The sequence below is a fragment of the Scaptodrosophila lebanonensis genome, unplaced genomic scaffold (genome assembly GCF_003285725.1).
Source record: "Scaptodrosophila lebanonensis strain 11010-0011.00,11010-0021.00 unplaced genomic scaffold, SlebRS2 tig00001415-arrow-pilon, whole genome shotgun sequence".
Lineage (NCBI taxonomy): Eukaryota > Metazoa > Arthropoda > Insecta > Diptera > Drosophilidae > Scaptodrosophila > Scaptodrosophila lebanonensis.
Genome location: NW_022060742.1, coordinates 5,617,230 through 5,635,520, shown reverse-complemented (window position 1 = coordinate 5,635,520; position 18,291 = coordinate 5,617,230). Strand labels below are relative to the sequence as shown.

Genomic DNA, 18,291 nt, shown 5'->3' with positions numbered 1-18,291 from the left:
GTGGGGTACACTAAACTAAACTCGGCTCGAGCATCATCTGTAGCAGTATCGCTAGATGTGTGACGCTCGCCCGCTTTCCCTAGGTATTCCAAAAGTCAACTCAACAGCAACAACACGTTCAATTCTATGCGCTGACCCACGCATAAAACAACATTATGCTATACATGCACACATACTCTTTCATTTCATGTACTAAAGGTATAAATTCTACTACGAACAAATTAAAAATCCTATCCGATCACTGCACATTGGCAGACCAGTCAGTCCATTGCGCAGTTGCAACAATTATACCAACAAACATGGTACAAAAAACTTAGGTAGCTAATAAAATGTTAAGTTTGTTTGGTTTTTTTTTTTTTTGTTTTTTACTTTAAGAGTTTTTTACTTAGAGTGCCACCTCATCGCCATTGCGTGTGCAGGCGCCAGCTTTGAGCGTCACTTGCTGCTCGGCCCGCATTTGCAACTCACGTCGTCGCTGGGCGGTTACGGAGGAGAGGTTTAGACTTATGCTGCCCGTGGCGTTGGAAGCATCTTGGTTATTGGTTGTGGCTGTGGTTACAGTTGTGATTGGTATTTGTGTTGTTGTGCCAGGCTCATACATTATATCACGTGTCGTTGCTGGTGTTATGGGCGTGGCTCCAGCTTCATTTATTGCTGTTGTTGTTGTGGCAAAGTGAACTTGCTGTGTGGCCTGCTTTGTTGCTGTTGTTTGGCTTTGAAGTTGTCAGACTATTTCACCATTTGGCTGTTGGGTTGTGCTCGCATCCGTTGTGGCTGATGCGGATACAATGCTCACTCTATTGTTTCCCTCCAGCAGCGAGCCTGCTTCCAGATCGCCCGCTTGACGCGCCGCACTCCGCTGACGGCACAAATAGGGTGAATTCGTGGGCGACGGCAGTTGATTCTGTAAGTGATGCAATATAGAATGTTTCTTTATTCATTTTACGTTTATAGCTTACTATTTTGTTGTTATTTTGGCAACAAGTGGCCTTCACGCAGCCCTCTTCCGTGGTGGGACAGTCGAGGGCACAGCAATCGGAGCCGCTCATGTTAATACTGGATGTTCCATCGGACATGTTGCAACCCTCGATCTCACTAAACTCCGGCTGAATGGTGGTGGAGTGGATGCCCTCATTGTGAAAGAATTCCTTGACCTTTTCCGCTATTTTCATATACTCTGACAAATTGCGGCAGCTGTAAAAAGAAATTACGTTTAATTAGGAATGGCTTTATGACTTTATGGTCTAATTATGTAAGAATTATATGTTATTTATTTTCAATTTTTTCGTGTGCAATTTATTTTATCACCAATAAAATAATTGATTGATTAAAATCAGTGAAATTGGTTTTACAACGGTCGAGAATTTATTATTAATGACAAAAATGGTGCCCCAAGCCGATGACTTTTATTTTTGCAAAAAACTGAATGTTTATCATTAAAATGTTTCACAGGTTTCAGGAAAAGAATTCTGCGAAGGAAATAGTTCGTGTTAATAGCATAGAGCTGCAACCGACACCCATGGAAATCAAAAATCCATTATTTATAATGCTTTTATTTTTAACCTATGAAACGGACCATATCTTTTTAGTTGAAATACAAAATAAAAACCTTTACAATGTTGATGCAATGCAGTATTTAGATCCACTTACCGAATGTGCGCTGAGGCTATGATGCGGTCTCCGGCCAACTGCCACACGTGGAATTCGTGAACGGCGAGTACGCCATCAACCTTCTCCAGCAGGCGTTTTTGAATGGCATCCACCTGTCAATGGCAGCGTTAGTAAAACTTTTGGTTACCTTCAAGCCCACCTGCACTAACCTGAATGTGTGTGGGCACAGTTTGCAGCAAAATCAGCGCGGATTCTCGCAGCAAGGGCCAAACTGAGTGTAGAATGAGGGCGACTAAGACAATGGACAAAGCTGGATCCATATAGAAGCGATACTCCCATTCGGTCTTCCACACCACCTGTCAGTAAATTAATTGAGTAAATGACCCGAGTACAACCATTGGGAGTCATAGACTCGATATACATACCACTGCACTGATGACCACAATAATACTGCCAAGGGCATCGCTGAGCACGTGAAGGAAAACACCGCGCATATTCATCTGTCCCGGATCGTGACTGTGGCCATGGCTAGACTTTTTCACCTGTTTCTCCTTCTGCTTCTCGTACGCATAGTCATTGTTCTCATCGTCCACATCATCCATGTTTGCCAGCTCGGTGAGTCGACTGTGGTTGCGCGTCAAACCGCCTCCATGTGAGTGGCCGTGCGCACCACCATGCTCTGTTTTCAAGTGATGTGTGTATTGATAGATGAAATAAAGTTATAAATAAATTGTATTTGCTTTCAATGAGCAAAAAATACCAGAGTTGTGCTAATCACACTAATTTAATAAGCTACAAGTTTATTGTAAACTTATAAAAATTATGTTTACCAAACTAATATCACTGTAGGCAAACAAAAAGGCTATCGGTCGTTTTTTCAAATCAAGGTTGTTAAGGTATGTATATAACGACTACATGTAGTAGACATACCGATATAGCGGCCTACCTAATAGTGTTAAACGAACGGTAACCTATCCTTAACTCAGAATCTTAATGAGCCATGAAATGATCAATATATGACTGAGTATATACTTATTATATTTTAGAAATGTAGAGCTCTCTATAGATCCAACGTTGCTAGCTGTGCTTCACCTATAATTTCACTCTAAATTATTTAAGCTCTCTGATTCAGGACTATTGTGTTCGGACGAAGGACTAAATAGGAAACAAACACATCTTATCCTTTGAAATCATGCGCAATAATGAACTAGCTAACAAGCGGCACTCAATTAGATATTACGTATGCTTACCGTAGAGTAGGCAGAGTCCTATCACATTGACCAGCAGGCCCAAGGCGCCTACAATCACCAGCAGCTTTGGCTCGTGTATTGGTTCCTTTTCGATGAATCTGTTGCGGGTACAATTATTATATTTAATAAACATAAACGGTTATAATATATTGGGCAAAAATTAAGTAAACAAAAAAACTGAAGGAAATATAAAATATGCAATCGTAAATATCTACAAAATGCACACAGAATGTAAAATTAAACAGCAGTTGGCGAAAAATAAAAACGTAGCACAATAAAACAAAGTCAAATAAAAAGAAATGAAAGTACCTGCAACAACAAATTTAAACAACAAATCACGTTAACGTCAACAAAAACAAAGGCACACAATGTATAGTAGAAGGCGAGCTGTAAAACGTGCGCCTCTATGTGATGGTGAGGTGTGTGTGTATGTGTTTATTTACGTATTTCAATAAATACGTGTTTATTTGTGTACTTTAAGTATTTGCCAATTACATGGCTCACCTTTTACACGCCTCAATCGTTATGCTGAAGCAGAGAGCCACTAGGAACACGGCGTTGACCAACGCTCCAAGGACTTCGGCGCGCGCCCACCCAAAAGTGTTCTTGGACCATTTCTTTGGCGACATCTATAAAAAAGTGAGAAGAAGTGAGAATATAACACTCAAACAATCAATCAGTCAGTCAATCATCAATCAGACTCACCTTAACCGATAAGAACGATATCACCAAGGCGGCTATATCGCCCAACATGTGAAAGCTGTCGGCCACCAGTGCCATGGAATTCGTCACGTAGCCGACGACAATTTCCACAAAGAAGAAAAACGCCGTCAGCCACATCATGGAGAGCAGTCGACATTTTTTGCCTGTGTACTTGGACATCTTGGAGAAGCTGAAGGAATACAACAATTGAAAATGGGACAAGTTAAAAATAAAGTTAGCACTCAGTTAACAGTAACTAAGTAGTTTTCAGTTGCCAGCTAATGCATAATGGTTTTTATATGCAAACAGCTAAAAACACCAATATCTAGGGCTTATTAAATCCATAACCAGATAGAGTAATTTTAAGCTTACATACATACATATACATATGTAGTATTTACATATGTACATTTGTATGCATGTAGTTCGATTACTTAATGAATATCTACGTCCATACATATGTTAAACACAAATAAATGAATACATTTATTTTCTTTTCGAAATTCTCTTTTAAATAAAAAACGCATTTGCACCCCGTGTATAACAATATATGTATAATATTTAAATCAATATACGCCCAAACAAATCCTATGAAATACACACAAAAATCTCCTAAAATTCACCTGTGTATCTAGTATTTGTGTAGATACATATTTTGTGGGGTTTTTCATATTTTGTAGCTAGTTTTATCAAAATCGATGATATAAAAATGAGGCAATTTTATTTTTCCACCTTATTGTTTCAATTAAATCGCACTCGTTGTCTAACTTTGTGGGGTATATTTTCTAATTGCTTGATTATACCGATTTTATGGAGCTCACATCCAAGTAGCTCCACAAGGCAAGTTAAGTTGTTGGAGGAAACTTAGAGAGCTTGTAAAAAAAGTACTGGGCAGCTTCGTACAATACCTTGCAGTTAAATGTAGCTACCGAAACATCAAGAAGCCACAGTTACAATTTTCTTACTGTTACAGCTTCTGAAAAAAAAAGATTTCCGATGCTATTTAATAGTCAATTAGTGTGCCAAAGTGCTTGGGAAATCACACACGAAATGTTTCCATTTCACCTTTTTACGACATTTACAATTGTTACTATCCGTAGGTCCAGTCAATTAGCAAAAAATTAAGCTCTCCATTGTTTGTTGCATTTCATTGAAATAGAAAACTTTTCTCTCCAACTGGTGGGAGGGGTGACGGCATGGACTTTTCTACATATCGAACTAAGTCTGGCAAACAAAATTACAAAAAGAAAAAAGTAGGGTTTGAGCCACGGTTGGGCTGTTGCTGGGAGAGGCGGCGGGATTTGGGTGAGGGGTTGGGCGAATTGCCCATTGTAACAACTTTGACGTTTTGTTTTCGGTTGACTAGACAACAGTTGAATGGCGGCTTTTAAAATTGGTTGCTGGTTAACTGACCCGGCACGACTATAACCAAACCAGTTGCGGGATTCAAAAATTGATTGTCAACACTCACGCAAAGAATTGCATATTTTCCGATTTCGAAGATGGACTGTTTGGTACTAGAATTTGGAGAGAAGCTAACAAACATGACACAATCACCTCGTCGCACTGTTGCCACTGACCAAAGCTCTCGAGTTATAGACGCGTTCTACTCGTCGCACTTGCAGTTTTCTATTCTCAAGAAAAATAACAGAGTGTCATCAATACCGACAACCAAACAACAGGCGAATCACTCAGTGTGTAAATAAAACTTAACAAAACAAACCAAATTCAAAGGAATAGAATCAACTGCTTCCGCAGCAAAACCAGAAGCCAGCCAGAGTGGGCGACAGCGACATCGCTGTCGATGTTGTGTCGTAGTCGATGGCGACGTCGTCGTCGTCAGGAATCAGGCTGCTTGGCAGCGATAGAGGTGTTTGTTTGTAGCTAAGAAAAAAACAATATTAATTTTGCTGCCCATATAAAGACAAGTAGATACATATGTATCTAAATAGCTCAGCAAGTCAAAACGATATACTAGTTTATAGAAATTGAAATGCGACACATTATTCCCAACAGGGTCTTTTTCAATAAGCTCAATTAGTTCTTTTGTTTCTTTTAGTCCTTGAGAGGAGTAATATGAAAATAGCAAGAAGGTATGTAATACCCAGGCAGTGATATTCCGCGTCATGAATAAAAAATCTCTATGCACTTAAGAATTTGAGAAGGCTTGAGCTTTTTTAAACTAGATGAGCATTTTCCCCAAAAAAGTTCTTGAACAAAATTTTTTGATTTATTTTCAAATGCGTTTACTGATATTTTACAAAAGGAGTGTGATTTTGTTCGATGTGATATTACAAAGTTAGCCACGATTGAATAAAAACAAAAAGTGACAGAAACACTTTAAAGCACAGCCATATCCTTTCAAAATAATATATATACGTGTATAAAAATATATCAAAAAATCATAACATACTTGTACTTGCAATAATACATTACAATGCACAGTGACTTTATCAGAAGTAAGTATATTAAGTATACGAAGAGATCCAATTAAATTATATAGTAGAAAGGCGTTAGCAATGAAAATTTGATATGAGATTGATTGAAGAAATTGCCAACCAGACAAAGGTTTACAAATTCTTTGTTTTCTTTTTTGCATATAAAATTGGATTGTGGAAAATTGTCTGTATTTTCCATCGGTTTTATATTTTCAATAAGTATACATATACTATTAAAGACAATATGAAGTATAATTTAACGAATTTCTCAAGTAATACAAATATAACTTGTATATACTATACAAGTATAAGTACTCAGACTAATCAAAATATAAACTGACACTCCACCATCAAAGACCTTATCGTGCATACATATGCATTTACATTTTTATATGTTATATAGAGTTTCTTTGAGATACCGCCTGAAGCGTGATAAATAATTTTTCTGTTTATAAATAAAAGCATTCTATTCAAGGAGTATCAAAGACCAATGAACTTCAATTGCCTAAGCGGACAACAATGGAATAAGCCGGACAGGAAGTGGAGGCAATGCATGGTTTGTTTTCTTTACTCCACCAAGAGCTTCTCTGTCTCTGAAGACAACCACGAATTTCGGATGCTGAGCAAATTAAAAGCGGGCGTCAGCATTTGTTGTGCTTTGTGTGAACTCTCAGCTATGCCGGTCGGTGCACACCCTCTAAAAAATCGGCTTCCCTACTTTCATTATCACTAACATTGTCTTTATCGTCGATTGTCGAGTCCAATGCGAATTTGTTGTCATGAGGCACACGAGACGCCAAAACTATACATTTGATAATCAGGCTTTCATTTTAGACCCTTGGGGCGCGCGCAAAAATTCTTAACTACACTCAGCACCACTAATTTCCAAATAAATGTGATAATGAGTGCGTAATTAAACACACATTGACAAACACACGAGTCGTCGCTGTAGCTATTTATAATGAGTAATTAAATGGATATATTCTTTTTACTTTATTTTATTCTTAAAAATTGCAATCAGATACAATGTAGGCTTTTAGATAAAGTTTGTAACACAAGATAACGAAATGAAATGTTCTTAAAGCCGCATCTATGTACTATATACGAGTCTGTATCTCATGTGTTCAAACAAAGTAACATACTTAAATGAGAAACGCCGTTCGGGTGCAAAAAGTTGGAGTGTGAACGACATCGCAAAGAGCTTTATCGAACCACGTGTATCCCTATCTACTTGTAGACACACCTTATTTACATAAGAGTATATGGTAATGCAAACATGTAAACAAAGATAGCGATCGAATTAGCAACCCCTTTCGAACGATATATAGTACATACCTGCTTTGAAAGCAAATGTTTTGGCACAAGCTTGAAAGATTGTCGCAGGCTGTCAACATGCTTCAAGTGCTTAACATTTTTGTTTGATTTGCTATGAGGCATTTTATAAATACCAAATTTTGTTGAGATTTCTTAATGAAGAAAAAAATGCATTGATATTGATAAAACTAATGACGCATTTGCTCATTTTTGTGCTCATTCCCACGAGTTGTTGCATCGTGTTTGATGCTCAATGAGCAATGTCCTAATAATAACCTAATTGGTTCCAATTTTAAATAATCGCAATAGTTATTTCTTATGAACAGCTTTAAAAATAAATGCTATAATCATATATAACAAGAAAGGAATGCTAAAGCCGAGCAGGCTCAACTCTTAAATACCCTGTACCACCCCACAAAAAAGTAATTTAATTAACTAATTAATTTAATTTAATTAATTAACTAAATTAAATATAAAATATTCCATGCATGCATTCTATCATTTTGAGAACAAAAACTGATCAATTAAATGCTTGGAATAGCCATTTAGATGAATCAGTCTTATCCAATCTATTTATATACATAGATAAAGGCAATTTCCATTTAATACAAATCCAAATGAATGATAAGTTTGTTGTTTTCCAATAATAAAAGGCAATCAATTGGAAGCGAAATTAGCAAAAACAGGCGGCCAAAATGGACTAAATAAATGCAAGCGTACATTTATTTGGGTGCGTAATCCTTTTTATAAAAAACAAACAACTAGGTGTTAAAATTGCAGCCAGAATAGAGATTAGCAAATATTAAAAATTTAACTGCAGGCGGACTTTAGAGAGGATTTTAGGGCATGACAAAAACAGGAATCCTATATAAATTGTAAATGATAAAACATTGGACTTCATGAGCCCGCAAACACAGGCCGTTGGGTAGGCAGGGCTTAGTGAGTGGGCTTTAAAATGTGTCACTGGGCCCATTTAACTGGCGGCAGATAGTGATGTGGACACGGCTGTTGTGGGTGTTAGTGTCTACACATGTGTGTATGTGTATGTGTGTGTCTGCCTTTTAGCAATGCGATGAGATAGCCACACATTTTGTGCAAAGCGGACAGCTTTGTCAGTCATCGTTGACATCGTACGGCAACCAAGAAAAAGAAGAAGACAAGACAATATTTTATGCAAACGTGTTTGGCATGCCATTTACAAACGGTTGTTGTGTTTTATTTTATTTTGCTGGCGTCGCCGAATCGTCAGACCAAACCGACTGGGTGACTGACTAACTGATTTACTGAATGATGAACTAAGCCCCAAATATACACCCAACCACATCAGCAAGCGAATTTGGCTTGCCATTAGTGAAATGAAAGCTATTTAGCTTCATTGGGTTTGTCGTAGGTGTCGTTGGCAGGTTGGTTGTGGCCAGTTACCAACGGGCAAGTGGGTCAAACAGCTGGACTATTTCACACACTCCTAGCTATCTCATACCAAATTAATAGGTGTTACAGGTAGGGCTTGGGCTATAACAAGAAAAGCGAGTAATTTTAATCGCAGCATAACTGAAACACTGTTGCGTAACTACAAGTATACAGTAAACGCTTAAGTCCTCTGTCAAAGGCACTTGTGGGTAACATGCGGGTAAATGTTTTTGCACTACAGATTTCACATTGCTAAATCAATGACTGGTGGAATTCTTGGAAACTTCGCAGCAAGTACCAACCTAAGCTTACCGATCTGGATTTAGAGGCATTTAACACAATTCGACTCCCGCCATGAATGTCTAATTTTTGAATTATAAACATCAACAATTGCGTCAGCATTTATTTCAGTTTACTGAACCGCTTCTAGCGAAGCTAATGTTATGGACAATTCATTCCGTAAAACATTATATAAGAGGCATTACCGCCACACTTTATTCATAACAAGCGAACTTGAAATCAAAACATTTCGTAAGTCTATTAAAGATTACACAATTTGCATGAAACTTCGCTGAAATTACTAGAAGTGGAATAGATGAAATGTTATATCTATATTAGAGTAATTAGGGTACAGGGTTGAAGAACTACGAAATCTGAACAATTCACGAGAATATCTATAAAAAATCTTATTGTCGAAGTGCTCAATAATTTCAGAATTGTGTAGACTATTCTCTATTAAGACAATTAAATGGAAAGTAAGATATCATTGATAAATATTCGCAGATCAGTCGTTTAAAAACTTTATTGAGACGATTTAGAGAGATGCTTTCAATAAAACAGCCATTCAATCGCACAGCTTAGCATGTGTATTAAATGTGAAGATAACACTTATCAATAGTTATGTATATATTTACAAATATATACATGTATGTATATACTATAAATGAATGTATTTTAGGCGCACTGTATCCAAGCGGTACACACATATCGCAAAACGATAATATTGTATGACATACGTTGCTTATGTTTGTATATATTTGAATGTTTCATGGTTATGTCACATCAGATAGGCGCAGTATTTACAAAATGGACGTCCCAAGTACAATGCATGATAATTTTACATAATTAGGCAGACGACGGAGAGTTGGCAGACGAGTCGGCCAATGACGCTATACCTGGTCTTCTAATCAACCTAATTGAGTTCACTTTGCTAATAAAACTCGCTACACGTGCGCTCTCCCAAAGAAGTGCTGTATTTCGCTCTCTTGTTCCCTCTTTCTCTCGCCCTCTCTCACTGCCTTCATTGAAATTCAAAACGTGCTGGTTGCCGTGTCAAAGAACTCGATAAATCATTGAGCTTAGCATATTAATCGAAACTTAACATTAAGTTACATTCGTCGGCTCTTTAATTTGTATCTAATTGTTTTACAATTGCACTTGACACTGAACGACAGCCTTGAAGGCCCACGCACGTGCAAAAGTTACAGAGGCTCTGGTACTAGATCCCATTGATAAGCCACATTTAATTACAAGCCACACACATACATACTATGTACATACATATATATTTACCTACATACAGGGTGCGCCATCTTTTATGTCGGTATGCAAACATTGAATATCCTTGAAAATAAACAACCGATTTTCAAGTATGAGATAGTTTTATTTAATTTGGTTCTGTACAATTTCTTCAACTGATTACTGGTCTACTCAAGTCAATCGGTTCACTAATGACAAAGTTATTCAATTACTACATACCAACATAAAAGATGGCGCACCCTGTAGATGCACATGACACAACAGTTAAAAAAACATCACAATTTTTTTTTTTTAATTTTTCGTAGGGTATTGAATTAGTTTTCAGATCATTAAACGCATTACTAATTATTTATTTAAAAATCATTAAATATATTACAAAGGCTGATTTAACTGATTTCTAAATTTCTGTTAATCGTAGGAGGTGTAGCAGAACCCACAAAGTATATATCTTTATCTTTTTTTTTATTTCGGGAGTAAATATGCTTACATATTATATATACCTAAACTATTCTTATAAAATAAATTCAATTAATCAATTGATGAGTTTAACAAATTGCAAATCAGCAATCAATATTCACCCCTTAGGTCAGAGATTCTTAGACTTTTAAGCCTCATTCGATTAAGAAAACAATATTTATGTCTAGTTTAGAAAATTTAATTCATATTACAACTTTTCAACATTTATTGCTCAATGAAAATCTTAATCTAATAAATAAAAGCTTTTGAATGCAATGATTATATTGTGGCTAGTAATTACGAATAATTCAACAGTAAAATAGCGTAAATGTGATAATTGATATTGCTTATCAACTTTTAAAAAAGTATCAAATTTGAATGTTTCAATTTGACATCAAGTATGAAACAAACAATTGTAAGCAAAAGTTTCAAATTTATTGCTTGATAGCCAAATTTTAATGAATTTGTTTGTGTAAAACCAATTTTGAATATCAATTACACTCTATACACGGGCGAAAAGGGAATATGTGTGCAAATGTATGTAACAGATAGAACGAAGCATTTTCGACAAATTTATCTAGGCATGCATATCTCTCTGTTTGGATAACTTTTGTTTTCATTTATTGCTGAATCGAGTTTAATTTTGTCATTAAACATATTAAAGTACCTACATATATGTATGTATGTTCAAGGTGTTCAAATCTTTCCATTTTCTAAAGTTTTTGCCAATATAATGTGTACCTATTCCGTTGACCGGTACTGTATGCGCACTTAATTTATGCAAAAAGTTTAGCTTATGGACTTCCCACGACTTTAGGCCGGTGTATATATTTCCGGCTTATATTGTTTGTTGTTGTTGTCTCAGTGGCGGGCAATCCTAAAGCCCAGTCACAAGGATGTTGCGTATCTATTTATATTTTTATACACATACCCAAATACTCGTATGTATGTAGTGTTACGTGTGTGGCCCCAGCTGTGCACGTGATGTGGCCTACGCATTAATTCCGACAATTAAATATGCAATGCACACACACACACACAGAATGTACAAAATGTTGGCAACTGCTGCATGGATGGCTCACACATCTACATATACATATATGCTTATACACTTGCACATAAGCGCAACAACAATTGGTCAAATAACTGGGTTACTATATTCTAGGTCATATTATTAAATTGCCTTGTGCGTCCGTATATAAAGATATACAAGTAAATATGTATGTACATTCGAGTCTAGAAACTACCATTAGAAGGGTTACCTTCCACATAAATTTGTATGTAGCATATACATACATATACTTTCATATGCCATATGCGAGTCTTTTGATGGGAAAACTTTACCACATGCCCGCGTGTTGCAGGCCAGCCAACAAAGTTTTCGCCTGTCCACACATTGTGGCACATATTTGAGGGAAAGCATCAGCAAGAAACCAACACATTGTGGTCGTTGTCGGACCGCGTCACATTTCTGGCGATAAGAAATTCTAACTAGGCAAAGCGATAACAAGCGCCAACATGCTTAGAAAAAGTATTTTCTAGCATTAAGATATGGAGGTTTACGTATATGGACAATGTAGTTAGTTAATACAACATGTGGGAACTCTGATAAGGTGTGCTAAACCTTTCCTAAACTGGGCATTGGTGTCTACCATTTTTGTGCTATGTTTGGATCTTTTGATAGGCATATAGGCGAAAATTCGCGGCATAACAACTAATCTGAAAGGTGTACCCTGCAAATTGATTCGCTTTGACAATAAGCTTCTTCGCTGAGATGTAACATAAATTTAAAATAAATTTAGTAATTTATCTTCAGAATTTAATTTATTTTAAAAGTTAAAGAAAGATGAACTACTTTATGATAGCGATACTTGCTTAAAATTTTCGTAGCATTTTCCCAAAATTTTAAAGTTTTTCCTAGTCGAAACTAACGGTTAACGGTTATTTTCTTACAAGCACACACGAATCTACGCACAGCTCGGCTTTATATGTATGTATGAATAAACGATACAGGTACAAACAATAAATTATAATTTTAATTTAAAACCGTACACAATACCACACGATGTGCAAATAGGAACAAGTAGCAAGCGTTCTGTTCGTTTACGAGCACAAGACTCTAAGGAGCGTTTCAAACACAATATACCTATTTCATTGGTATATAGTAAATAAATAAAATTAAAGCAAGATCGATTAAAATTTTCTTGCATTTGGAAATAATAGAGATATGAAGAAAAGCGAGAAATAATTATTTTAATTGCCAAATTGCATTTCGCTGTAGTCGCATAAGAGCCTCTGAAAATTGCCATTGCCATTTGCAGAAATAATGCCCGGCAACTATTTTTCAGCTGAAAGCGAATTGCGCGACGATTAACCTGCTTTTTACCTGTCAGCCCTAGGAAAGCCCCACACAAGTTGGGCGCAGGAAAGGGCGGTGAATGGGGCAGCTGACACAAAAAAATGCAAAGGTAAAGCGCAGCAGGAAGGAAACGAGCTACAAAGCAAGCGAGCGCGCACACACAATGGAGGCGACAAACACATACAGACAGACACACACACACACACACACACACAATGAAAGGGTTTTTATGGGGCGCTGCACCTTTGTGGCAAATGTGGCTGTGGGTGGCGGTGCGCCAGTGGGTGTTGCCTCTTCTTTTTATTGCTGCTTATATTTGCAGCTACTACAATAATACGAGCCGCCAGGCAACCCACAGTTTGATTTATTTATTCAAATTTTGTGCACGTTTCATTTTCCAACAACAACCATCAACAGCGTGCATGGCGAATTGCACACATAGAGAAGGAGGGCGCCAGAGACGGAGACAGCGGGGGAAAGGGAAGAGTGACTGACGAACAGATTGACTTTAAGTGAATTTTTTCCAATGTCGCAGTAATTCCAAATGGCTTATTATTGTACAAAAATCGGTACCTATCGTAGCAGCTTAATTTATTCATAATTTATTTTTTACAGATCACATAGTATATGTACAAAAATGTAGCACCACCAATACCTTAAGAACACTCATATACAATTATTTGGAAATGGAATATGAATATGACTGCAGATCTTCTTTGTAGGAACGGAATATAGATTTAATTTCAAGAAATTCTATGTAATAACGTCTTGATAAAACCCACCCCACTCTAAGTGATACATCTTACTTTATGCCCACAATTCAATTACTTTTCAAAGTTTTGAAAGAAGGCAATATTTACCACTTAATTTAAGCCATTAATTAAAAAAAGCAAAAACATTTATATATCTATATATAATGTTACTGATTTGTTATACATAAGCAAACATGCAATAATATTTGTATAATTCACAAATTCCAAAAAATTATTAATAGTAGTAGAAGTTTTATTTTGATATCTATCTTAGGTTAAGCCCACCGTGCTGAATCTTTTCCTACTGCGCGTATGTATATTTTACATCGCATACGACTTTTAATAATAATAATAAAACCAAATTTTCAGTCATTTAATGAGTGTTTCATTTGAAAAAGTTTCTTGAAACTGTTCAATCTTTTGTAATTTTGCCACATATTTCTCTGTCCGACCCACAGTGCGTCGCTGATAATACCTGTGGCCCAATTCCCATTTCGTTATTTGTAAAGTGAGGCGGGGAGTTATTGTTACTTTTGTTGTTGTTTTTACTATTGATGTTGTTATTGTTCTATGGCAAACTCTGAAAAAGTAATTTATAGTCATTCAAGTGTCATAACAAAAAATATTGTAATTTTGAGTTGTGCTGATTTAATTTATCACTTCGTCGTCTATGAGAAGTTTTCAAATATCATTGAGTTCCAAAATTGAATATAATTGATTTTCATAGACACATCGAAACTGGGCCACGCACATACATATGTATGCTATCTGCATGAAACTGCGGGCAGAACGTAGCGGGGCAGACCATAAGCGATTATTGTTCTTATCGCGCCGATTTGCTTATCTGGCAACTTATTTAAGTAATTGCAGAAACCTACTTAGTTTTAGTCACACTCGTAAATCCAACGCCACAAAGACGACTTTATGGCCTGATTGCGTGTAGTTGGGCAAACAAACATAGCCTAGTTTTTCCCATTTGGCATTGCCGCGGAAAATGGAACGGCCACAAGAACAACAGCCACAACCAGGATTGTTGTCCGCACTATTTGAAATTAAATATTAAAGCTGCTCAAATATTTATAGGAAAAGCTAACAAAAGAAATCACTGTGCCGTTCATATTCAGGCGGCTGACTGACTGGCTGAGTTTGCCTCTTTAACTCATTTGACGCGAAATTAAATTAACACATATTGATTTTTTGCACTCGATGTCACCCAATTGTGCTGATGAAATGAAATTGGCGTGTCGGGCGCCGAAGAAGCGAAAAATGTAAGCGCTTGGGTGCACAAAAAAATATGAAATAGGAAGAGGCGGCGGTGGAGAGGAAGTGGGTTAGAAAAGTGTGGCATTTAATCGAATTAAAGTAGGAGCTGATGTCGGCGAACGGAATAGATAGGCGGTTAGATATCATCAAACTGGATTTGCTCATAAATATCTACATATGTATGTACATTTGTATGTATGTATGTATGTTAATATATCAGATATTTGTGTAATTAGCATCTGAGCGGATCGGATTTGTGAATTGTATAGTTCTTAGAATTCCTGAATAATTCTCGAAAACTTTGCTTGGTCTGAGTGTCAAAACGCTACCTCAAAGTTATTCCTCCTTCTGTAGCACTTGACTCTTGATGTCTCTTATCAAGATTTGGACCCTCTCTCATATATTTGTTTTTTCATAAAATTATATTAAATCATAAATATAAGCCTATTTATAAGCATGGCTATTAGATAAGTAACTTCATATCATGAATGAATAACTCAGCAATGCACATGGTTTTAAAGCTGCTTCGCTTTGTCTAACCCTTTTGTTTTATTATATTTATATATGAAATAATTAATCGTTAAGTTTATTTAACAAGTTTGATGATTGTCCACGATGGACAGTTTTAAATAAAAAACACTCTGCTGATACATAAAAAAATATTATATTTATAGATGCACCAAAAAATTACATAAAATTAGCGAAGTTTTGATTTCGACTATATCGAACGCTTTCAAAATAGCTGAAGATAGCTGAATGAAATCCCTTTGTCTGAAAGTGCTTTATTACAATAAGTGGAAAATGAGTCAAAGTTAACCGCAAAAAAAACCCCATAAAGAACATCTACGAATAACACAGTCTGACTCAGAATCACTTCAGATAAAAATGGTTACAATATTTTATACTATATGTGACTGTTTATGAATGTATTTATAGTGAGTGCGTTAAGCTCGGAAGATCGGAAAACCGGTTAGTGTACCGGCAAAGAAGGAAAAACAAAATAAAATTATGCAGAAAAATCCGATGCCGATCAAAACAAATTAAATAACATTAAAGCAAATGGTAAATTACCCAGCTCTGCGAGTAAAAGCAAATCCAATCCAGTTTAAAGACCTACAATTCTCAACACAATATTTATTTTTTATTGGTCCATATTGATGTCAACAATATATAATGAAGCATTCGGTATTGAGCACATTGGTATGTACATATGGTATGTATGTATGTATGTATTTATGTCTGAGAGTGTGTGTATTTCCCATCGTTGCCTGCAACTCAGGAAACCTCTTCTGAATGGGCGTGAGCTGTGCACAGGTTCGCTGACCTAACAATGGGCGGCAAGAGGTAAACGACGCTAAGTTCTTAAACATGTTCGCACAGGTACAGGTTTCTCTTACCTTTTCCCACCATGCTTCTCACAACGATTTTCGTATTTACGAGTATGTCTGTTTTTGTTTGTCAACTACCAAACTGACTGACTGTCTAAATCCTAGTCTTCTTCTTATCTTTTCTCTTATGTTGTTCTTGTTTGTGTTTGCCAATCTTTTTCACTTTTCTTTGGCTTTCTACCTGTCTCTGATTTGAGGATACCAAAAGTTACAGTCAGCCCCATTGCAATTTTTTGCCTATTGTTGTTGCCGTATCCCTTTCTAGGTTATTATGCTAAATGTGACTTACCAAAATGTGAATCTGCTGGAACGACGCTTTATCGGCTTAAGGTGCACTGGCGTTTAAATGTGTACGCCTTGGCGGCAGGATAGCAACAACGATTTTGATTTCTAATAAAACAAATTGTAATTTTTATTTATGTATGTAAGTATTAACACTGCACTTTTATCATTACTGAAATTTCACTCATATACGGCACGAAAAAACGAAGTACATTAAATTGTAGACAAATTACAAAAAACAATTGCAAACAGTTTACAATTTTGCGAGCGATCAGCTGCAATAGTACGTGTGTTTATGTCTGTATGCGAATGTTGTGTGCGCGTATGTGGGTTCCTTGGGTGTTGGTGTGTGTGAGGCCGCAGACTTCGGTGTTGGGGAGCGCGCTCTGATAAAAAAAAAACTTTGCACGAAACGACAGTCGTCGACGTTCCCTGCTTTAGTAACGCGTGCAAAAAGTTATTGAGACAATACTTAAATACAAAATATATCGCATTGATAAATATGTATTTGCGTATTTGAGTTAGCAGAGGCCGAGTTGCCAGCTCACAAGGAAGCTAGTGCATAAAAATGTCAAAGAAATGCGCAGCAAAATGCACACCTCATCTTCTGAAATGCCTGCACGTGAGGGGATTGGGTGACGAGTAGAGCAAGGTTGTTACAATTAACATCTTAATTACCCACACACACACACACACAACTTCACACACGACTATCGCACGCAGTGTTCCTCTTTCCAAACTTGTCAAATTTGCATACTAAACAACAATAACTAAGGCCACGGGACACTCATTCTTCACGTTTATCAATATGTCTCACACAGAATATGACTTTACTTGCAGCTTTAGCAATCGTCTGGTTTCAAATTATGCTAATTAATTTCATATTTTTATATGCATTACCAATTTTATTTATTAACTTCGCACTTGAAATACATTCGCGACGAGCAACATCAACCGCTAACAACTTTTTTCAGCAAAATTTTCGAATCGACTGCGAGAGTGCATGAAGGCAGCACATATTCATACACACATATTTATAGCGATAGTAGCACGCTCGCACCCACATATAGCGGCCTCTTTCACACACATACTTTCTGCGACTCGTCTGCAAACTGTCAGCTGTTTGATGTACTCGCTGTTGTACGAAAAGAAGCGAGTAGACTGCGAGTGTTGATGCTGTGATGACATTCGATTGTTACTAAGTCATCGATACATTCAGTCATTCATTGTTGTCAGTAAATTTTGTATATAAGATTCGAAATTATGCCGCCGTTAAGAATCTTATTCAACAAATAAGTTCCTATAATACAAAATTCGTTTGATCACATTAGATTTAACTCATAGTAACGGTAGTTTTAGCAAGTTATTTTTTATATATAATAAATGAATAACATAAAATATGTTGGATCCAAATTGCATATAGACAAAGTTGTTGTCATTATTTAGCGGTCGCCCAACTGGAAAAATAAGACACAAATTTTTTAATTTTAATATAGACGACGACTGTTGATCCAATTTGATCATAAA

At 36.5% G+C, this 18,291-nt stretch overlaps 1 protein-coding gene across 1 annotated transcript; it reads right to left on the bottom strand.

Annotated features, from left to right (window-relative positions):
- Positions 1-159: 159 nt before the first annotated feature.
- Positions 160-17,785, bottom strand: LOC115632170 (zinc transporter 1). Its single transcript, XM_030529199.1, has 10 exons — positions 17,665-17,785; positions 16,772-16,872; positions 3,567-3,753; positions 3,366-3,490; positions 2,862-2,959; positions 2,037-2,290; positions 1,821-1,967; positions 1,651-1,763; positions 960-1,194; positions 160-904 (listed from the first exon to the last, which is right to left on the bottom strand). Exons 3-10 carry the CDS (start codon positions 3,741-3,743, stop codon positions 725-727), a joined length of 1,329 nt encoding a protein of 442 aa, XP_030385059.1. The 5' UTR covers positions 3,744-3,753; positions 16,772-16,872; positions 17,665-17,785; the 3' UTR covers positions 160-724.
- Positions 17,786-18,291: the final 506 nt, after the last annotated feature.

Excerpts from the sequence above, each read along its gene's own strand:
- LOC115632170 (XM_030529199.1), bottom strand. The coding sequence starts at position 3,743 with ATGTCCAAGTACACAGGCAAAAAATGTCGACTGCTCTCCATGATGTGG. Across the intron at positions 2,960-3,365 it reads ACGATTGAGGCGTGTAAAAG|ATTCATCGAAAAGGAACCAA; the intron begins GTGAGCCATGTA and ends TACCCGCAACAG. Across the intron at positions 1,764-1,820 it reads CTGTGCCCACACACATTCAG|GTGGATGCCATTCAAAAACG; the intron begins GTTAGTGCAGGT and ends TGCCATTGACAG.